At 33.6% G+C, this 19,794-nt stretch overlaps 1 protein-coding gene across 3 annotated transcripts in view; it reads left to right on the top strand.

Annotated features, from left to right (window-relative positions):
- Nucleotides 1-19,794, top strand: part of khdrbs3 (KH domain containing, RNA binding, signal transduction associated 3) — a 149,914-nt gene that overhangs the window by 124,676 nt on the left and 5,444 nt on the right. The window contains exons 8-9 of one of the 3 annotated variants that reach the window (XR_011190769.1): nt 13,412-13,470; nt 17,765-18,107. Coding sequence is in view for 2 of the 3 variants with exons in the window: in XM_069195143.1 (XP_069051244.1) it covers nt 13,412-13,470; nt 17,765-17,856 (151 nt within the window). In the remaining variant the exon portion in view is untranslated. Of the gene's footprint in view, nt 1-13,411; nt 13,471-17,764; nt 18,530-19,794 lie in introns of those variants that run through there. The other 2 variants (XM_069195143.1, XM_069195142.1) reach the window with 2 other exon arrangements.

Here is a 19,794-nt window from a genome sequence, read left to right as displayed (position 1 = left end):
CTGTTGAGGTGGTGGAAGTGTAGATGCATTTAGATGAACAGTATACATGTTGACAGATGAGGATATATGACAAAAGATTAAAAAATTCAAAACAGAATAATCGAATGAAGCCAGAGAGAGAGCATAGAAGATGTGCCGCTACATTATCTGTGATAAATTAAACCTTTCTTCCAGCTGGTTCCAAATACAGGATTTGAATTAAATTAAAGTTCTTTAGAACTTTTACTTGCTTTTACAAACAGGTTCAGCCTTCCTAATTCTCAAAAAATGTGTTATGCTACCGCAAATACTTTGTAAGCAATACATTTTTTGTTAAATCAATTAAATCAATATGGCCTATTGTTCAGAAAATAAAAAAAAAATTGAGTATAGTGTACGGTACATAAAATTGCACTGAGATGTGTTTATTCAATTGTAAACTTTATGCACGATATTAACATTTTTCACAGTGTTTTTTGTAAATCAGAACAGTTCTTTATCTAGGATAAAAAATACATCTGTCCACTTCAGGGATAATTCTATAAAGAACTATAATTCTCCAGCAGGTCAAAATAACATCCCTACATTGCTCAGAGGAATTATTTCTCAAGCTAAAAAATCCTATATATCCATTACCATTTTAATTGGATGACTTCCAAATTTCCTCTAAAAGTGTTCTTCAAATGGTACTGAAGGGATTTCATTTTAAACTGCTGTTTGTTATCCTTGAGCCAAGAAAGTTAGGTTGTGCATTTAAAGTTGTGATTGAGTGACGTAGTTTCCTGAGATTGACAACACAGATTGTATATATCCTAACTATTCTCAGGAAAGATTAATGGTTTAACCATGGACCATGATTATATGATTTGTTATCAACATCAGTATCGACATATAAATCAAATAAAAATTGACGGACCACCTCAAAAAAGCACCTGCTGTTTCAGCATGTTATGTGAGCTGCCATACCATGTTGATACTGATGTTGATAACAAATAATATAATCATGGTATGTTGGGGACCAGATTCTCTGTGCTCCCCATCTCATTGGAGCACCATATCTCAAGTTGGAGACTGGGAGACTGGCAGAGGGCAGTAACAGTCCACCAGCAGGTTCAACAACCACAACAGAAACCACTGCTTAAGCACTCAAGAATGGAAGTAGTCCACCAGTATCAACACCAATACTGTGACCATGATCTGGCAAAACTTCTAGGGACACGACTAGATTTCCCAGCAGAAATTAGAACTCATCTCCAGTCTTCCAGAAGTGTTACTACTGTGTGGATGGAATGCAGACTCACTCCAAAAGTAAGAAAACAGATACATGTGGGAGCTGAGTTCCTCCTGAGAGTGACAGAAAAAGAATCAGCTGAGGATTCACATGCTCTGCAAGCAAAGGTGGGCCAGACCAGCATCAATGCATTTCTTAAGGTTTTAAGGTGGCACACAACATAGAGCCATCCTCCCAGGGCAAATCTGGGAGAGTATTTTTGCTCTTCCAACACAGTGGCATAAACAGATGCAGTTTAATTGCTGGACTGAATAGACTGGAGAACAGTCAGCATCCTGTGTTTGAGTGACTGCAGAAAGAGATTTACAAACTGCAAACTCTAAATGGGCTATAGTAAGTCATACATTTTTGCACCAAGAAAGTATGTTGCATAAAATACTTTATCTTGATGTGTCCAGTTTATCCTAAAGACTCCAGATTGACTAAATTCTGAGACTGGTTGTGAGGGAGAGATTTAAAGTATTTGGGTATGTAGGTTTGATACCTAAATGTCTGAGGGGCAGGGCAATATGTTGTAAGGCATTTGCCTATAACAAATTGGAATGTGGCCAGACATTTGCGGATAGGGCCTAGTGTCACCTTGCTTTGATTGAGCATAGTACCACATCAGGGCACATAGCTGTTGTGGAACTTTGATAATGAGTGAGGATTACATCAGACGCAGGACTGAAAGTGTGGCCCAGCATGATAGGAGCATTTGGTAGTGATGCTTTGTTGGCTTCCAGGACCTTGCTTTTAGATAGCCACAAAGATCACAAAACTCTGTTCAGCAATCTGCCTCAAACAATGGACCAGTCAAAGGCATTGGCCTCAACACTTGCTGGATAAGATACACTGCAAAATGCAGTGTGTAGACAGGGCATATCTATGCACAAAACCCCCGAAACATCAGGTATCTTCAATGTTCAAAGTACTTGCTTGGATGTACTGGAGCTTTACTAAGGGTTTAAATTATAGGAGCACATCCATGAAACCCATGCAGCTTCTGAGTCCACCAGCAAGGGAATAATGATAAGGCCTTCATTCTTTATACATGTAGAGCAGACAGACACTCCACCTTCCAACACGAGACATGCTATAATAAACCAGAAGGCATGTACCTTATCCAATAGAAGCAGTTGCATACTTTGGCAACTCAAAGATATTGTCTGGTGGCAGCACATGGGCGAGTTCCTAACATCACAGTGTAAATGAATAGTGCACTGCAATGAGTGTACAACTAAGATCGCCAAATAAAAGTAAAGGCAATTGATGTATTATAAGCTTAAAGCAACAGAGATTTCCCCCTCTTCTCTCTCCTGCTGTTTGTTTTATTTTTTATAACACAGCTAGTGGGAGCACACAAAAAACAATGTGCACATCTCATGAGGCCATTTGAGATTACTTGAGGTCAGAAGCTGAGACTTAAAAAGGGAGATTGGACAGAATGCTAGAAGCTGTCTTAGATGAGAAAGAATTCTCCAGGCAGCTGATGTTTAGGTTAAGGGGACCATAGAGGCTACGGACGTCAAAAAGCAGGAGGGATGCAGTGTGCCCAAGGGAATCTCAGCTAGCATGGACGTTGAAATAAAAGGCATGTACATGTCTTTTTCCCAAGACCATTGAGGTTCAAGCCAACACAGGTTCAGAGTCACTAAGGGCTGTAAAGAACTCACGCTTTCAAACATCCAGTGGACTGGGACAGCATTGTCTAAATTGATATACAGTAGATTCAAACATTTTCTATACAAAGAAGGGTAGACTGGAAGACATGGAAGGGTTCCATTTAACTGATATGGAAAGTTAGCTCAGTAAAAATCATTGATGTGTTGCATTCCCCACTGGTGATGACATCACTTCATCCATGACAAGGCTCATTGGCCGATGTCTCTGAAATATTCCATCACATTATTAAGATCAGATATATCTAAAATTTGTTGTGAATTTATTATGCCATGAAGCAGAGGTCTCAGTCTGCATTTTACTGCATTATCTCTCATATACAATGTATATATAGATACAGTATTTTGTTAATGGGAACCAACACATTTTTTAACATAGCCGGACAGATGTTTAAATTGCACTTAGTAGCATTCATTTAGACTATACAGCAGAACAAAACTACATGATATCTAAAGACAAGAGATGATTTACCTTCTCTAGCACGTTTGACTTCTGATTGATCTGAGCAATTCCGTTAGGCATTTCAGAGAAAAAAAAGGCAATAGTACGAGTTTCAACAACATGACTGCATAATTATTTCCATGAAGAAGAGTTTCCCGTTTTAAGTTTTAAAAAACATCTCCCAAGTTTCCATTTGTATATTCTAGTTTGTGTTTCACTGTTTTGTTCTATCTAAATCTACCATTGCATCTTCTACAGAGTTTGCTAATCCTCTTAATCTGGTAATCTGGTAATCGTGCAAAATGATTGGTTTATTCAATACAACAACAGGTATACAACAACCTAGATCACTGATTACAGTAATTTAATTATAATTTATAATTATATTAATTACCCAAGCACCCCTCACACCCGAAGAAGGCTCCACAATATTCAATATATTTTTATGAACTACCATAGTTGTATTGAAGTGAAATACTATTATTATTTTTCACAAAAGATGGGTAAATTCTAGATCATTATAGATGATGCTACATGAGATACTGGTATGACTGTCACCAGACAATGAAAAGCATCAGAATTTAGTTCTAAAAATATAAATAGGAATGTATTGTAAGTACAAAAATATATTTTCAATTATATTTGTTACAAAATCCAAATCCAATGGAACGTTTAGGAGAACAGATGGTATTCCAGCTAAATATGCTTTGCATCTGGTTGAACAGATCACTGACATAGAAAAACTTTATTAACCACTTTAAATTTTAAACAATACATTGTGCTTTGCAGTGTCTTATACAGTATACAGTATAATAACTTGCTTTCATTTCAGTTTCATTAATCAGTGATTCATATTTGTTATTTTGAAGCTTGTAATATGTGGGCACCGGATGCATCTCCTGATTTATTTAATAATTTCCTTATTTGTATATACAGTATATGACATTAATTATATGTATAATTATTTTTTAAGATGCCACATTCTGACCTGTGCCCAGATATCTAAAATTCCATTTCCAAATATTTCCATTTGATGTGTTTGGCTGTCAGAGTGAATTTGAGTCCCTTGCTGTAAAAGCGTTTCCTCTAACTACCCCACGGAGAAGGTGTTAGACAAGCTGTCTGGGGTGGTTTTAAGCCATGTCTTCATCCAGATCACTTCCATTTACATCTTAGGAATGTACTTAATAAAAAGTGACTGACGAAGCTCTGGTTTGCCTACAATGTATTTATCCTCAAAGGTGTTGTCAGCCAACCTCTCAAAGCAGTTTTCACTGTATTCTCTACAAAGGCACTTGCAAGTTCTTATAGATAGGATACCAAACGACGCTCTTTTCTCATCTCCATCCGTTTTAAGTTACATCTTTTGAAAATTTCAGCAGTATAAAGTTGATAACCATGTCAGATTTACCAAAGTCTACTGCTGACCAACATTTCCAGGTTATATGTGTTTTCCATAATACAGTACATCAATATTAAAGTAGCAATTTCCTAAATTCAGTAAGATAAGATAGATTTTAGTTTTCTCTGTTCTCAAGAGCCCAGATTGGAGAAATGACACAGTTCATCCATGGAGTTAACACCACATATACAGTAAATCAAGTCTTGCCCACAATTAAAAAAATATTAATCTACTTGCCAAACTCAAAATTCAGATCCACTACTTGGTGGCAGTTTTGTACTAGGTAGATACAAGAAGAGCCTGGCAAATACAAAACCACAGTTAAGAACTATGTTTCCAATTTGCATTTAGCTTGTAAGTGCAAAAGTGGCACCCTTTTTATACCTGTACCTTTGTGAAATTTTATATGGTTTACTTTACTTTTTTATTTTCATTGTCGAAATATTTTTCATCTCTGTGGGGTTCAACTACTGTGATCATCTCTTAATCAGCCAGACCTTCAAACTAGAAAACTAATTCTACACCCCACAGACATTTTCATTTGCAATCATGTGCAATCTTACCCTTGTTATGGACAGAAGGCTGGAGACAACTTCCATTAGAGTGTAATCCTATTGTACAATAAATTAGTAAGTCACTATTGCCCGTTGTTCAGCCATGGGGAAGCAATTTCATTTTACAGCTCAGGCTCCGATTTATTTTCTGTCCATGGATAGCAGCTTAAACCCAGGAATTAAGTATAAATGGAGCATTAAAGATGACATTGTCCACTATTGTCTAATCGTTCAACCTGCTTTAGTAGCATTGAAGGGTTCTTATGTATGGCCAATTCTTCATTTCCTTGTGTTGTTTTTACTTGATATTTTTGTTCTTTGTTTTAATTCACTAGTTTTTTATGTCTATTCATTGTATCTTTCAAGCTATTATTTAAATAAATTTATCAACGATCCCTTAAGATCTCTGCACAGGTACTGTAGATGTTAATCATCTAAAAAATGAACTATATTCCCTTTTAAAATGGTGAAAATAAGGACTTCATTTTTCTGCAGTCCTATACTGTGCATATAGTCATACTGTGCTATCTTTCTACAAATCTATCCTGCAATGCAGGATAGGACATAGTTGTTATTAAATGTAATTGTTTATTCGTGACAATTGAGACCGTAACAAACTCTACAGAAGAAACAAAGAGCAGATGGAATTGCACTCTCTATGTTCTGAAAAGAATGAAAGAGAAAGATGACACATGCCTTACAGTTTCCAGTAAAGTATACAAAAGCAATACCTGAAGGCCTCTAAAATATTCTGAAAAAGGTTTCATGAGCAAGGAGGATTTTAGCCACATTAAATTCTCTAATGGGATAAAGTCATGATACTAACCATAAATCAGTACCTTGTGTCTTTGCAACCTTTCTTAATGCTCTCAAAGATTTGAAAGATTTATCACACAGGAATTGAAGAGTAAGGGTGGTATAAGGAAACAAAGTCCACCAGGGACATGTACTACATCATTTGGATTTAACGCTGCCATCTGCTTAATGGCACCAGGATGACTACATAGGTACTTATGATCAGCCATTCATGGAGATGACAGATGCTTCAGAGAGTTAACATGCCTAGGAAAGAGCGTTTGTTACTAAATTCCTGAATCTGTGACTAGGTTGTCTAATAAGCATTGTATTTATTTTTTGAGGTCTAAGCCAACTGTTAAGAAAGGTTATTATTCATTCGGCTTCCCCCTGAGAAGATGTGGAGAATAGAAAACTGAAAGGCATTGCTAATGAATGCCAGATCAAACCTGACCTTAAAAAGCCAGAGCATTATTGGAATTTATTAAAACATGAATTGAGTGCCTGCATGTCAGGAGTCTCTGATTTCATGGTCAGTTAATATGAATATAAAATATTATTACAGTTATTATTAAAAATAGTAATAATAATAGTTATAGTAGTTTTAAATATTGTAGGGAAAGCTGCTTTGCTCATTATCAAAATATAATCAGATTTCTATTGTATATCTTTATAACTAAATTCTGACTTTGAAGTTTTCATTGTCTAGTGACAGTCATACCAGTATCTCATGTAGCATCATCTATAATGATCTAGAATTTACCCTTCTTTTGTGAAAAATAATAATAGTATTTTACTTCAATACAACTATGGTAGTTCATAAAAATATACTGAACATGTATTTAAATCTCTGTAATGTTTTACTTGAGGTAACGCTAGGCCATAAAATAGAACAGTCACTTTGATTATGAAGCTCAGAATATTTGTACCTTAACAAATCCAGTTCTCTAATCTCCTGTTACTTTTACCTGTTATGAAATTATTCAAATAGACACACAAAAAGTCACTCATATTTTGTGCCTTTATTTTTGGAAAATACATATTGTGGTAGGATTAATATAGCGTACATTTTCTCATGTATATCAGCACACATGCTTTGTTGATCAGCTGATTTTAAGTCCTTCATTTAGCTGTAGTAATTAGAAGCATGTGGCTGTATTTGACTAAAGAGCATATTTTGCAGTTCATTTCACCTGGAACCTTGCCCTTCAGCATATCCCGAAGGAGTCCCTGACTGGGGTAATTGAGCAGAAAAGGACGTGGGGTGAGGAATGGCATAGAATTATTGACAAAGTGTCACACAATAACTTAGAAGTATCTAACTGTGTTTGGAATCCTCTTTTATTCGGCTAGAGAGCTTGAGTTTGGTAATAGATATTGAAGGTGTTTATCTGTGCCATGTGGGCATACAATACACATTCCATTCCATTTGCTTTCTGACTCTTTAGAAAAGGTTGTAAAGATGTAAATACTCAGAAAGTTCAAATTTTTGCTTTGAAAATAATTTTATTAAAACAAGGAATGGGTAAAAATGTTAAAATTTGAAGTGGTGACATTTATAATTCTGAAGTTCAACCTTCTAAAGGTTGTTTTGATTGTACTCTATATCTCATTGGGTAAAGACATCAGCTAAACTAATAATAAAAAACACAAATGGTTGTTTTCTAGTATGCATGACACTGCATACTCAAATTAATTATTATTCTCTTGATCAGTGTTACAAGGGAAATTATTAATTTTATCAGTGTTTCTATTGCCATTACACATTGCTTTTGCTAGGATAGGCTCTGGCTCCCTCACAGCCCTGTATTGGATATAGTGGTTAGAAATTGAATGGATGGATGGATGAGATTTTATTTCATTATCCTTGTTGCTTATGCAAAGAAATCTAATAAGTTAAAGAAGGCAATGCTGACCAGCTCTGAAAATGCAATGCTTTGAAAGATTTTTCCCCCCAATACAAACAAATCATGTTGTTCAAATACAGTACATGAGGTATGACAACAGTCGGAATATTTATTTTTTCAAGCAATAGATCTAAAAACAATTACCTAGAATTTTTGTTTTGCTTTGTTATGAGGGCTTTCAGGATAATTTCTATGCTCATTCTTCAGCAAAACAAAGTCCAGTTTAGACTTATATATCGAAGCATTTATCTGAGTCTTTAAGTTCCCTGTTATTGCAGTAATCTCAGAAGTCATTGCTGCCGTTTCCAATTTTACAAGCTTCATTTGTTGATCCATACACAGCTGTAGCAGTATTGCCATCTTAACACAAACCAGGAGAATCAGATTTGTTTCTATTTTATCTCAGTTAGAGAAGAAGAGTAAGACTTTGTCTTGGTCTCTGCCATCTTGAGAACGCGGCTTAAAATACGATAAAAACTGATCACAGAAGAAACATAAAAAATACAAAAAAGGATCACATTTCAGAAACTAGTTTCAGTTGACCATGACAACATGGAAGACATGTGATCTCTTCAGTAGTCTGTTATGTTATGAGGAAATTCTAACTCTAAATTTGTTGTTGCTTTTGAATAATTCACTGACAAATATGATTTTACCTGTAAATGTACTAATAATTAAGCATTTTAAAGATCTTGATGTTGCAATCTATGCATTATTATTTAAAGCAATACTTAGAAAAACTGAAACGGATGGATTCAACCGAATAATGTGCTCTACTTTTAATTTTTAATTTAAACGAGCATACTGTTCCACATTTTTTTACAGTATAAATCTGTTTCTAAATTTGTGTGGAAGGCGAAGTGGCCATGTTGCAGAGCCCATTACACTACACTACACTAAAAACCCTTGGTTTGTACAGAAATCAAGCACATTCCTACGAGGAACTGCTTTCCACCCAGGGCAATTCAGACTTGCTCACGTCGTTTATCCCAGCCTCCCTTGCACAATTAATGGGTGCTTCATACATAAAACCACACTATATAAACCTTGTTTTGCCACTGGTGTGGTGCTCTGTCATTGAGTTCCTTTATGACAACAAAGGGGTGCTCAGCAGTACTTAACCTGCGCCACTGAGGTCTACTCTGTCCGAGTCCGCCTAAAAACAGTAATCATTCTACTGCTGAGTACCTGACCAGTCACTCCAAGTTCTCTAACAGTTTCCCACTTTGAAATTCAGATCTGTCCTGATTACCAATGCCATTTTACTCTCTCAATCTCCGTCACTCTCTGTCCTACCTCCAGGCCACCTATGATGCTAGCTGCATCATAGCAAAGAAATTCTTGGAAAAGGTGAATATCTTTACCAAGCCTTATTTTCAGTCATCTAGATAGCACACATATTGTACACAGTTTGTATTGTCACTGATACTGGTGTTTTGTTGTAAAACATAAGGAGAAAATAAGGAGATTACAATATTATGTAGAGCACTATACTGGTGTAAATGTATTTGCATTTGTCTATTTTTCTAAATTTAACTTTTCAAAAACTATGCTTTAGCATCTGTAGAAGACCTGGTAAATCACTGTATGTCACATATCATGAAAGACAACTATCTTTGGATATCTTGGATCGCCAATCACTCTAATTTACTGGGGTCTTTTTATGATCATGAAACATGCTCTGTTGGCACAGAGTTTCTCTTCAATCTCTTACATACATTGTTGAACATAAGATACAAAAAAAGAGGATTGCTGTAACCGCATGTTACTCATCTGTTGAGGTGCTCAGTTGGTTTAACTGAGTTTAACTGGTTATCAGTTGTTTCAGTTTTTTATTTTGTTCATAGTTCCTATTTGAATGCTCGCTGACATTTCCTAATAGGTCTCAAAGAATTACGGTATATGCCTTTAGTGTGTAAGAGGCTCTTTTGTCGACATTATTTGGTAGCATTCAGATGTGACTTTGTCCTTGGGGCAGGTTTCCTCAAGATTATTTACTGTTCTGTGAGGAATATTCATTGTTCTCCAGTGAGTCTTTTGTTGAATGACAATTCATCCCTAGTTTATCAGTGCAGCAGAGGTGGATCTGACTGATTGATGTTAGAGCTCTCAAGATGATGCTTGCTTAGAGCTAGAGGCCTACACATTCCTTTCTCTGACATCACTGGGCTCTCTTCTTTCTTGATATGGACCTTTATCACACTACTGAAAAAGGCATTGCAGCTCTACAGTAACTGTGGTGTGCCTGTAATACAAATGTTGTATTTTCTTTTTTTGTAATGGCTACTAAAGTTTTTTTTATTGTCTCCTGAATATTTATTACAAATTTATTAACTTGAAAGAGAACTTTATTGTTCTGTGTATGGAAAGTGAATGAGGTAACCATGAAAACTACCTTATTTTAAAAAGGTGATACACGGTGTGTGTTAACTATTTGCTTTCACTGTCCTTTTATCTAATCATCTCACTTGAAGCAGCCACAATGACAAAAAATCCAGATGAGCAAACAAGCCATACTAATCAGACTATATTAATTCTCAGTTAAATCATTAAGTTAGCCATCTTAGAACTTCAATATTAAATGGTAATAGGATAATTATGAGAGAGGTCATTAACCCAGCTTTCATGAGGATTGGACATAGAAAAAAGCAGGCCTTAGAGCAGATTTAAAGAGGTGAGTGAAAGAAAATATGAAGGAGGTCTTAAGGAGAGTACATAAGATAGTATATAAGCGATGAGAGAGACACATTCTAGAAATAAACAAGAATCTATCTTGGTAATGTGAGTATTGGAAGTATACTGTATTCTTAATTAAAGAAATGTGTTCTCTTACATATTTGCGGAATCCACTGGTTAGAGAAATAGCTTACTGTTTAGTGATGCATTGTTTTGAAAAGTGGAATAGGTTCTCATTCATTTTGTATTCATTTTATGAGACTCGAGCAGTATCTCTATTTAGTAGGACACACATTCCCTCTTTGGCCTTTCAAGGTGAATTGTGTCTCACTTTCAGGGATAACTCTGTTTTTGAATACAATAATTATTATTACACTACTAATTACAAATGACAAATATCTATGTATAGCATTGTGTGGTTTATATTTGTGTAATTAAATTTAATAAATTAAACGTGTTTTTAATTACTAAGCTGTGCTGATGAAAACAAGAATACATATGCAGGTTGTAATTATTGTTTATGTTAAAATTTTTATAGAAAGCTGCTTTCAAGATGTGATATTGGATACTGATTTGATATTTCTTAATTAATGATTATTCATAGCTCTATGTCTGCATTTTTGTAACTGCAGCATCACATTCAAATACAGTATGTCTGTAATGCTAAACAGATTTTTTTCTCTTTCATTTTCAGACAAAAAGCCATAACTAAAAAGCCAAAGCTCCTCAGAATAGCTTTGGAGCACAGATGTAATCTTAATTTTCATATTGTAACTGCCTGTAACTACTGCACTTTCAGTGTTTTCTTCTGGATTCCTGTTCTAAAAGAGGAAAGACCTTTCTGTCACACAAAAAGGATTGACAGGCACAGGAAGTGGGCTCAGCTGCAATAAGTCTTCCAGGCATGATGACAGTCTTCCAATAAATTATCAGACTCTGTCCTGAATGATGGCAGATGTCAGTTCAAAATTGTTTGTCACTGAAGCATTGAGGACCAAAAAAAGAGAAAGACAGCTGACCTCTTTTTATTTTTGATGAACTCTCTTATCCACCAAATGTTTGCTTTTTTAGTTGAGGTACAGCAGGTTTCAGCGGATAATACATATCACTAGGAATAGAAATGTACTATGGAGATCCACATACTTCATGGATATTTCATATCTAAAATCTCTTCTTTAGAAATGTTATAGTCCAACATTTTCTCCATGGTAACTGATTATCTATCAATATTCTTTGTAAACATAGAAATGCTGAGTAGTATTAAGGAAGCTCAGCTTGGATTTTCTTCAAAAATGTCTACTTTCATTCATAATTATTTTTTCTCTAAAATGAGCTATCCATCTCTAAAATGAAGTAGCAAGAAGCTAGGAAAAGCTAATAAATGTGTGTTGGTCACACTGCATTAAACATGCTTGCTTCAGATATGTATATCAACATGACTTATAATGAGCAACATTTTATTAAAGAAACTGGGTTGATGAGTTGCAAGAAGCAGGATATAATGTTCGAAGATGTTGTTTGAATCCCGAAAACCCTTGTACTCATTAAAGTTTGTCTTCAAAACAATATCTGGCCTTGAAGGATATAATGAGCTTGATCAGAATGGAACCTGCAAATGCCACTCCAACACTGACAGATGATTGATTTATTTCAGTTATGACATGCCATATAATGTTAATTAAGCTTAGTAATTATTATTAAAACATATATTAGAAGTTCAACATTGGATGTTAAACGGTTCAGATGAAATGTTTCTTTCTTAAAATTACTAACTTGATTATTTTTAATTGCTGTAAACATGTGGATTGTTTTCCATAGAAACAAAACAACTACTGTATGATATTAACAAAACAGCAGGATGATTTTTGTTTTTTAAAACAATTTATAATTGCAAATACAGTACAGATAGTCCTCGACGAATATATATGTTTTGCTCCTTAACCATAATTTAATTAATACATTGCATATTCTGCAATGAAATGAAAAAACACATTTCTTTTTAAATAGTTATATAATATAAAATAGTAATATAGACTCGATACAAAAAATATAACAACTCAATAACAACTCGATTAATTAAGTAATGGATGTAATTTAAGGAAGAGGTATTTGAGGTATTTATATCCCATACAGCCATAAGTAGTTTTGATTTATGAACCCTATACTGCATGTACTGTATATATACAAACATATAGCATTTTAAAATTATTTTACAGTAATTTTCTGTAAAGTCAAATTTGTGTAAGTTTAATGTTACAATGGGGAGTGGCTATATATTTTTAAATGTGATTCATACTTTCCTTGTAAACCTATTGTATTCTGAATTAAATCAGTAAATGTTACAACTAGATATTTGATTTTTTTTATTGTAAAGTCATATTATTATAATAAAATGTTTAAACCCAGCTGAGGGAGTCAGCGATTAAGCATAACATAACAGTTAAGTTAGTAGAAAAGTAAAGTAAAGTAGAAAAGCATTAAAAATATACAACTACTGTATTTCAGTTCTGGGTAATACTTTTTTACTTTACAGTCTATCTGTCATGTATTTTTCAGTTTGGACTCATATCAACACACGAGTCACCTGGAAGCAAACCCCTTGTTCACAATTGTTTTGTTCTTTGTTTTTTTTGTGATTTATTTATTACTGCTATCAACACCTGGAAACACATCGTTTTGATTGTCTCTCCTTCTTCATCCACAGCTCAGGTGATTACTATGAATATGGACATGGAATAAGTGAAGATTCGTACGATTCATACGGTGAGTTCAAATTTTGAACAGAAATAAGTGAATATAAGAATTTACTAAATAATTGTAGTTTGAATGCAGTTATGGATTTGTTGAAAATGTATTTGTCACCATTAACATCCACTGCGTGTCAGTAAAATGCAGAATTGTTGTGTTGTATTTTTCTAGCTTTCTACCACAGCAAGGGTTCATTTATAGATGTTATGACTTAGAAGATTGATTTTGAGGAGTTTATTTATTTGAATGAAATGTTCATCTAAATTGATTTACATTTGTATCCATTTTACTGAAGCACTGAGTACATACATCTCAAGGCAAAATACCAGTGCTCCACCTGGGATTTGAAACCACAACCATCTAGTCTTTATGAATCCAACTTTTCTATGTGATCAAAACATCTACATTAATTTTTATTAATATTAATATTAATAATATTGTTATAATTGTACTTTAATGTTAACTTCTGTTAAAGATGCTGTGTTTTGTTTGTCAACTGTAGCTGTAGTGCATTTAATGGAGGGGAATGGAATGGAATGGAACTCATTCTACCCATTCCACCATTCTCCAGGTTAAAGTGTTGGATCTGTGCTCAGTTGACATTACAATTCTTTTCTTCCTGCATTCCTCATTTATTTTGTCTCAGTACTTAATGTGTATTGCTTAGGTAATAAGTGTCATAAGTTTTGTCATTGGGTAACTCACTTCCCTTAAATATCCACCATGTCAGCTGTATTTTTTAACCATTTACAAATAACTCCCACTTAATATACTTTTTCTCCTTTATGTATCTGCATGAAAACTTTATGTACAATTATTTTCTAGTGCAACTTATGAATTACTGAGCGCTCTAGGTGGAAAATGAAGGATAATGTAGATAAATGTTGGTAGGGATTCTCTCACAATGTGCTTAGTTTGTATTACAGCACAATTTAATTTTATAACTTAGACTAAAAATGGATGGACAGATTATATGCTCAAATATTGGCTTTTTTCCTGTTCTGAATGATATACAGTATGTACTGGATCCAGTTAATAATATTACAGTCCTTTGTTCTGTAACTGACTGATGTTTACATAAAAAAATACATGTTCTTCTGTGGAAAGAGAAAAAGGCTTTTTTGCATTAATAGTCTTCAGTTTCCAGACCCCCATACAAGATATAGCTTGTATTTGTTGTATTTTAGTTTCATTTCAAATTTAAGAAGAAAAGTTAAAGAAAAGAGGGCCATGTTGTTAAACAAAACATAGATGAAACACACAACAATTTTGAGTGGATAACACAGTGGGTGCTTCTAAGTATCATATAAATGTTTTATTTGGAAAAAAATCCCAATGAAATTAATCTAATTTCAAAGGCACAAAATGTGATTATAAGATTAATGAGGTTAATTTTAAACATGGGCAGCATTGTCTGATCTCCATAGTGTGGGCGGTATTAGGAGACATATATTGTAAGTGACAGTTAAATTAGCACAGTACATTAAAGTGATACAGAATAATGTAATGTGATGTAATGACATGACATGCATGTACTCCAAAGGCAGCTCTTTGCTTTTGCTTTCGTTCAGCATACATGTGGTATATGAACAGCATAAATGATTAATTTTGTATTATGATTTTCTCACTGCTTAAAAGAAGATGCAACACATGATATGTTTTGATCAAACTTTTACTGAAAACACTTGTAAGGAAAACACTTGTAAATTAAGCCCCTGGTCGCCAATTAAATCTGTTCCTATGCTGTCATGAGACCAACTAGTAAGGTTGGGAAAAGTTACTGTCCATTTCAAAATAATCCATTACAGATATTTGTGAAGGGGAATATTTGTTTTTAACTTAATACAAAGTTGCGGGTATTTGATTTTAAGAGTTAATTTATTACTTTATATAATAGTTATACTCAAACCATATATATCACTGTATGTGATTAAAATTATTTTACCTTAACGTGATTAATTTCAAAATTGAATTACTCTGTAATGTATAACTGCAACATACTACTTTTAAAAACTAGCTTTTCCCAAGGATTTCCAACGCAATAATGTGTTTTGTACTATGTGCATATGGTATAATGCCCATTTGAGATGTTTTTGACCTTTGAGTTGTGACTTTGTTGTTCCCTTGGATATGGTGAGACGTAATGTGGAATCGCTTGTGTCAGGATCATGTTGTACTCTCTTTCAGTTTTCCTACTGCTGCCTTTGCTGATCATGTTAACCCTACAGTGTGTTTTTGTTTATCTTAATTATGTGGCCTAAACTCTTTTGTTTGCCTCACAGATGGCTCATGAGAGGGTTCTTTATACATTAATATAATATGTAGTATATATGATCTTAATTTTTATCCCCCGCTGGAACCATGTTTACTTTTAAGGTGGCCATGGTAAATTGGACATTTTAGTGTTTTGCGCTTGCAGACGAGTGGGGAGGACCTTGTCATTCTCTGGGGGAAATTAAAGATTATTGACAATAATGGAAGACTATCCAATATTAATAAGAACATAAAAATTAAAATGATAAGAATAATAAGTAAGTGAGAAGGGGGAATTATCTAATAGGGCCCAGTTGTTAGTAGGTTAATTAGTTGCAGGTAGTGGTTAATTAATCCAAAAATCAGCTCTAGCCAGTTCTTGAAAGAAGCCAGGGTATTTACTTCAGCACGATGCCTGAGTAGTATGATCCATACACCCACAACCATAGGCATCAAGAAGTGCCTCCTATACTATTGAACTTCATTTGTTTTAATTTTAAATGCAGTGTGACTGAATCCCTAGACTATTTGCATATGCCATACAGAATTCTAGTGAAATTCTAGCTTCTGCTTCATCTTCATTTCAGATGATATACACATGCTTTTATTCATCCATAGTTGATTATTCTTATGGTTTTAATTGTGCTTCAGATAGATTATGTACCTGTTGGTGACTCAATATATTTTACCGCTTATATAAGAAGGCATACTCACTCTTCAGGTTGTGGGTAGCATTTTGGTGTCTTTAATCCTGAATCATCCTTTGTATGCCTATGATGGTAGCATGGAGATTATAGAGGTAATTATATTGTATTTAGGATAACTCAAACAGTTGTAAAAGGTTAATGATTTTTTCTTGCAGAGAAATTCATAAGAGTTCTATTCTACTATGTAATTGAGCTTAAGAACTGTATCAAATTGTTAAGTGCTGGCATATGATCAGTAAAGACAAAAGCTTCCGTCAGTAAATGCACTTGCAAATGACAGTGATGAGGCTGAATGAATGCCGATTTCAGTTAATGGTGATTCTTGCACCTGACCAAAAGAAACCAAGTGGCATCTTTTCAAATTCCCTTGATGGGCTATTTCACTCCTGTAAGCATGACATACAGTACTTGCTACAGTAATAGTTGGGCTATAGTCCCACAGTGCTAATTTTTAAAATCTTCCATTTCAGATTTCTATAATCTATGATTTTTCTATTATTTAAATGATTTTTCTAGAAATGTCTGTCAAATGACAGACATAATAATGGTTTTATTTATTCTAGAATTTCCTTTACTTTTAAAACAATAAAATAGCAAATACTTTTACAATAAAACACTATGACATTTTATTTGTTAAAAATGGAAACACGTTAGACCTGTTTTTCTTAATTAAATCAATTCAAATTTGCAGCATTAAAAATGCAATCCTAAATCTCATTTAGGTTTTGACTATGCATTTTCTGTTGGGTTATTTAATCTAAACAGCAGGGGTTGAAGAAATTAAATTATTGCTGAAGTATGCAGTTGCTGTCATCTTGCTATTATTTCAAAATCTTAAAAAATATATTTTAAAGTTCTCCTTGCAAGACGGATCTTAGTTTTTTGTAAGTTTAGCATGAACAGGATTTCACCCATAAAATGCATTTTTTAGGGGTTTTGTGTTTTGTAAAACAAATACAGGTTATTATGGTTTAATTAAATTAAATTAAGTTGAATTTACACACACATTTCCCATCAGATTTGATTATGCATTTTATATTATAACTATGAGTATATAGAGTATACAATAAAAACCTAAAATATTAATTCCAACATTATTACTGTTATGAGTCAGAAATGCTTTACACACTGTTCATTGTAACCTACCTGTACTTTATCATTCCATTAGTGTATAATACATACAGTATGTACTGTATATGAAAGTTTGCATACAGTATAAAGACCTTTAATTGCATAGAGTTAAGTATAGTATAATGTAGAAACATGTATATGGTAATTGAGTACAACATTTGAAAAAAATGGGATCCAATGACAAATCTTAATTTTTCCATTCCTCCTACTTTTAACAGGTCAGGAAGAATGGACTAACAACAGACACAAAGCACCACCCACAAGAACAGCCAAGGGAGTTTACAGAGAACAGCCGTACTCCAGATACTGAACTCTGAATTCAAACGGTCACCACCAAGTCCCATGTGCTGTTCCAAGTAATGGGTTTTTCTATGAACAATCCCTTCTTTTTAGTAAAAAAATATCAACAGCAACAGTGACACCAGAAATGTTGGATAACAGAATAACGACTTATTCTCTTTCGACTGAACATAGCCACGAAGCCATCAAGAAAAAAAACAAAAACAATAACAGCTGTAACGAAAATGTTTCCAGAAAAAGAAATATCTCAAAGTAAACTAGGTAAACTAACCATTCCTTATTAACTAGTATTAATGGATGAAAAGACAGATATGTTAGTTGTAGTTTCTTTCTAATAAAATGTTACTTTTAACTTCTAATGTAGTTTTCTTTAACCTTGCAGGACTGTGTAAAACAATAGCGATTTAGTTTGGATTTTTCTCTATTATTTGGTGGAGTGGAGGTGGTGGGGAAAGGGTGTTAAAAGGCGTTTGGGTATAGTTTTGTCTCTTGTAAATCTTCCTGAACAGGGCAAAGAAAAAAAAATCAACCTCAAGATGCAAATATTGTTGTATTCTTTTTTTTGTAACTGAAAGTAATCAAAGTTCTGTAGTGTTAAGCAAAGATTTTTTTTCTCTGCTTGATGCTAAATAAACTTTTTGAAAGAAAGCAATGTGTGTTTGAAGCAATAATTGTACAGTATGTGGTTTGCATTAAAATGCCATAAATCTAAACTAACAAAACCAAAATATTTAATAATCGTTAGGATGTGATTAAATTGTTCATTACAACAATTAAATAATTTGACTTAATAATTATGAGATCATTTATCCTATAACTGCTGGAATATTGTTCTGTGAAAACTTCTATGCATAAAAATAGCATTATATAATTATGAGGACACAATATTTTCTAATTTAAGCGTGCTATTCTTTCTAACTTCGCAGTACATGTTAAGATTAAAATAAATAACCTGAAAAAAATAAAATCATTATTTGATTGAAATTAAATCTCCCAAAACAAAGAATTTCTAGTCTTGGGATTTTTCATTAAATCACCTTAATAAATCAACCTTTAATACTTTTCGGATAGTGTCTAATGCTCATAGATGTTTTGTTTCTTATGTAAAATTTCATTCTTATTATTCACTATAATACTGTTTAAAATGTGAAGCCCCTGTAACCCAGTCTCTTAAAATAGGTCAAATAACTTTAAAAATTCTGCTGGTCTTCATTGCAAAATTCTTATTATTTTTGTATTACTGTTACAAGAAATTAATTTTCCTGTAGTCCTAAAAAACACTTAACTGTCTTGGCTCATTTTGTATATTAAAACACATAAAATCAAATATTATTTTCATATCTTGCTAAGTACTATATTATTTTATTTTTTAAGGACAGAATTCTGTGAAACTCAAGGTCTCCTTAAGTTTTAGGTGTATTATTGTGTGGGAGACTTTTGACTGAAAAGTAAAGCTGATTCAAGCTTTCTATGCATAGACAAAACTTTGATTAGATTGCATACCAGAATTTGTTTCCAGCAGTCTAAATCTAATTATAAAATGTAAAAAGAGTACACCGAAATACATATTACAGTACAGTATTAAAATAACACTTATTCTTGTGAAGACTGTAAGTAGCATTTTATGTTATTAATGATTTTTTCCAGTAGTGCAACTTTGGAGTTTTTGTTTTGTTTTTTATTTTCCTTTGGTTGGGTGAGAATTTCACAGTACCTAAACAACCCCCTCCTTGCCCTGTGCATTAAAGAGAATCTGACTAAATGACGCTGATCTCACCTGAAAGAGGATGGCTGTAGCCGTTAAAAGGGTCTCCATTTGCCAAGGTAAATAAAGCAAGTAACCATTTTAACCTCACTTAATATACCTTAACAAAAAAATAAAAAAATACAAAACAACAAAAATCGTTTACTAACAGAGTTATTCTGCTTTTGCCTTCAAATATTAAGG

Source organism: Lepisosteus oculatus, chromosome 10, assembly GCF_040954835.1.
Source record: "Lepisosteus oculatus isolate fLepOcu1 chromosome 10, fLepOcu1.hap2, whole genome shotgun sequence".
Taxonomy (NCBI): Eukaryota; Metazoa; Chordata; class Actinopteri; order Semionotiformes; family Lepisosteidae; genus Lepisosteus; species Lepisosteus oculatus.
Note: the sequence above shows the minus strand (reverse complement) of the source record. Positions and strands in the feature narration are given on the sequence as shown.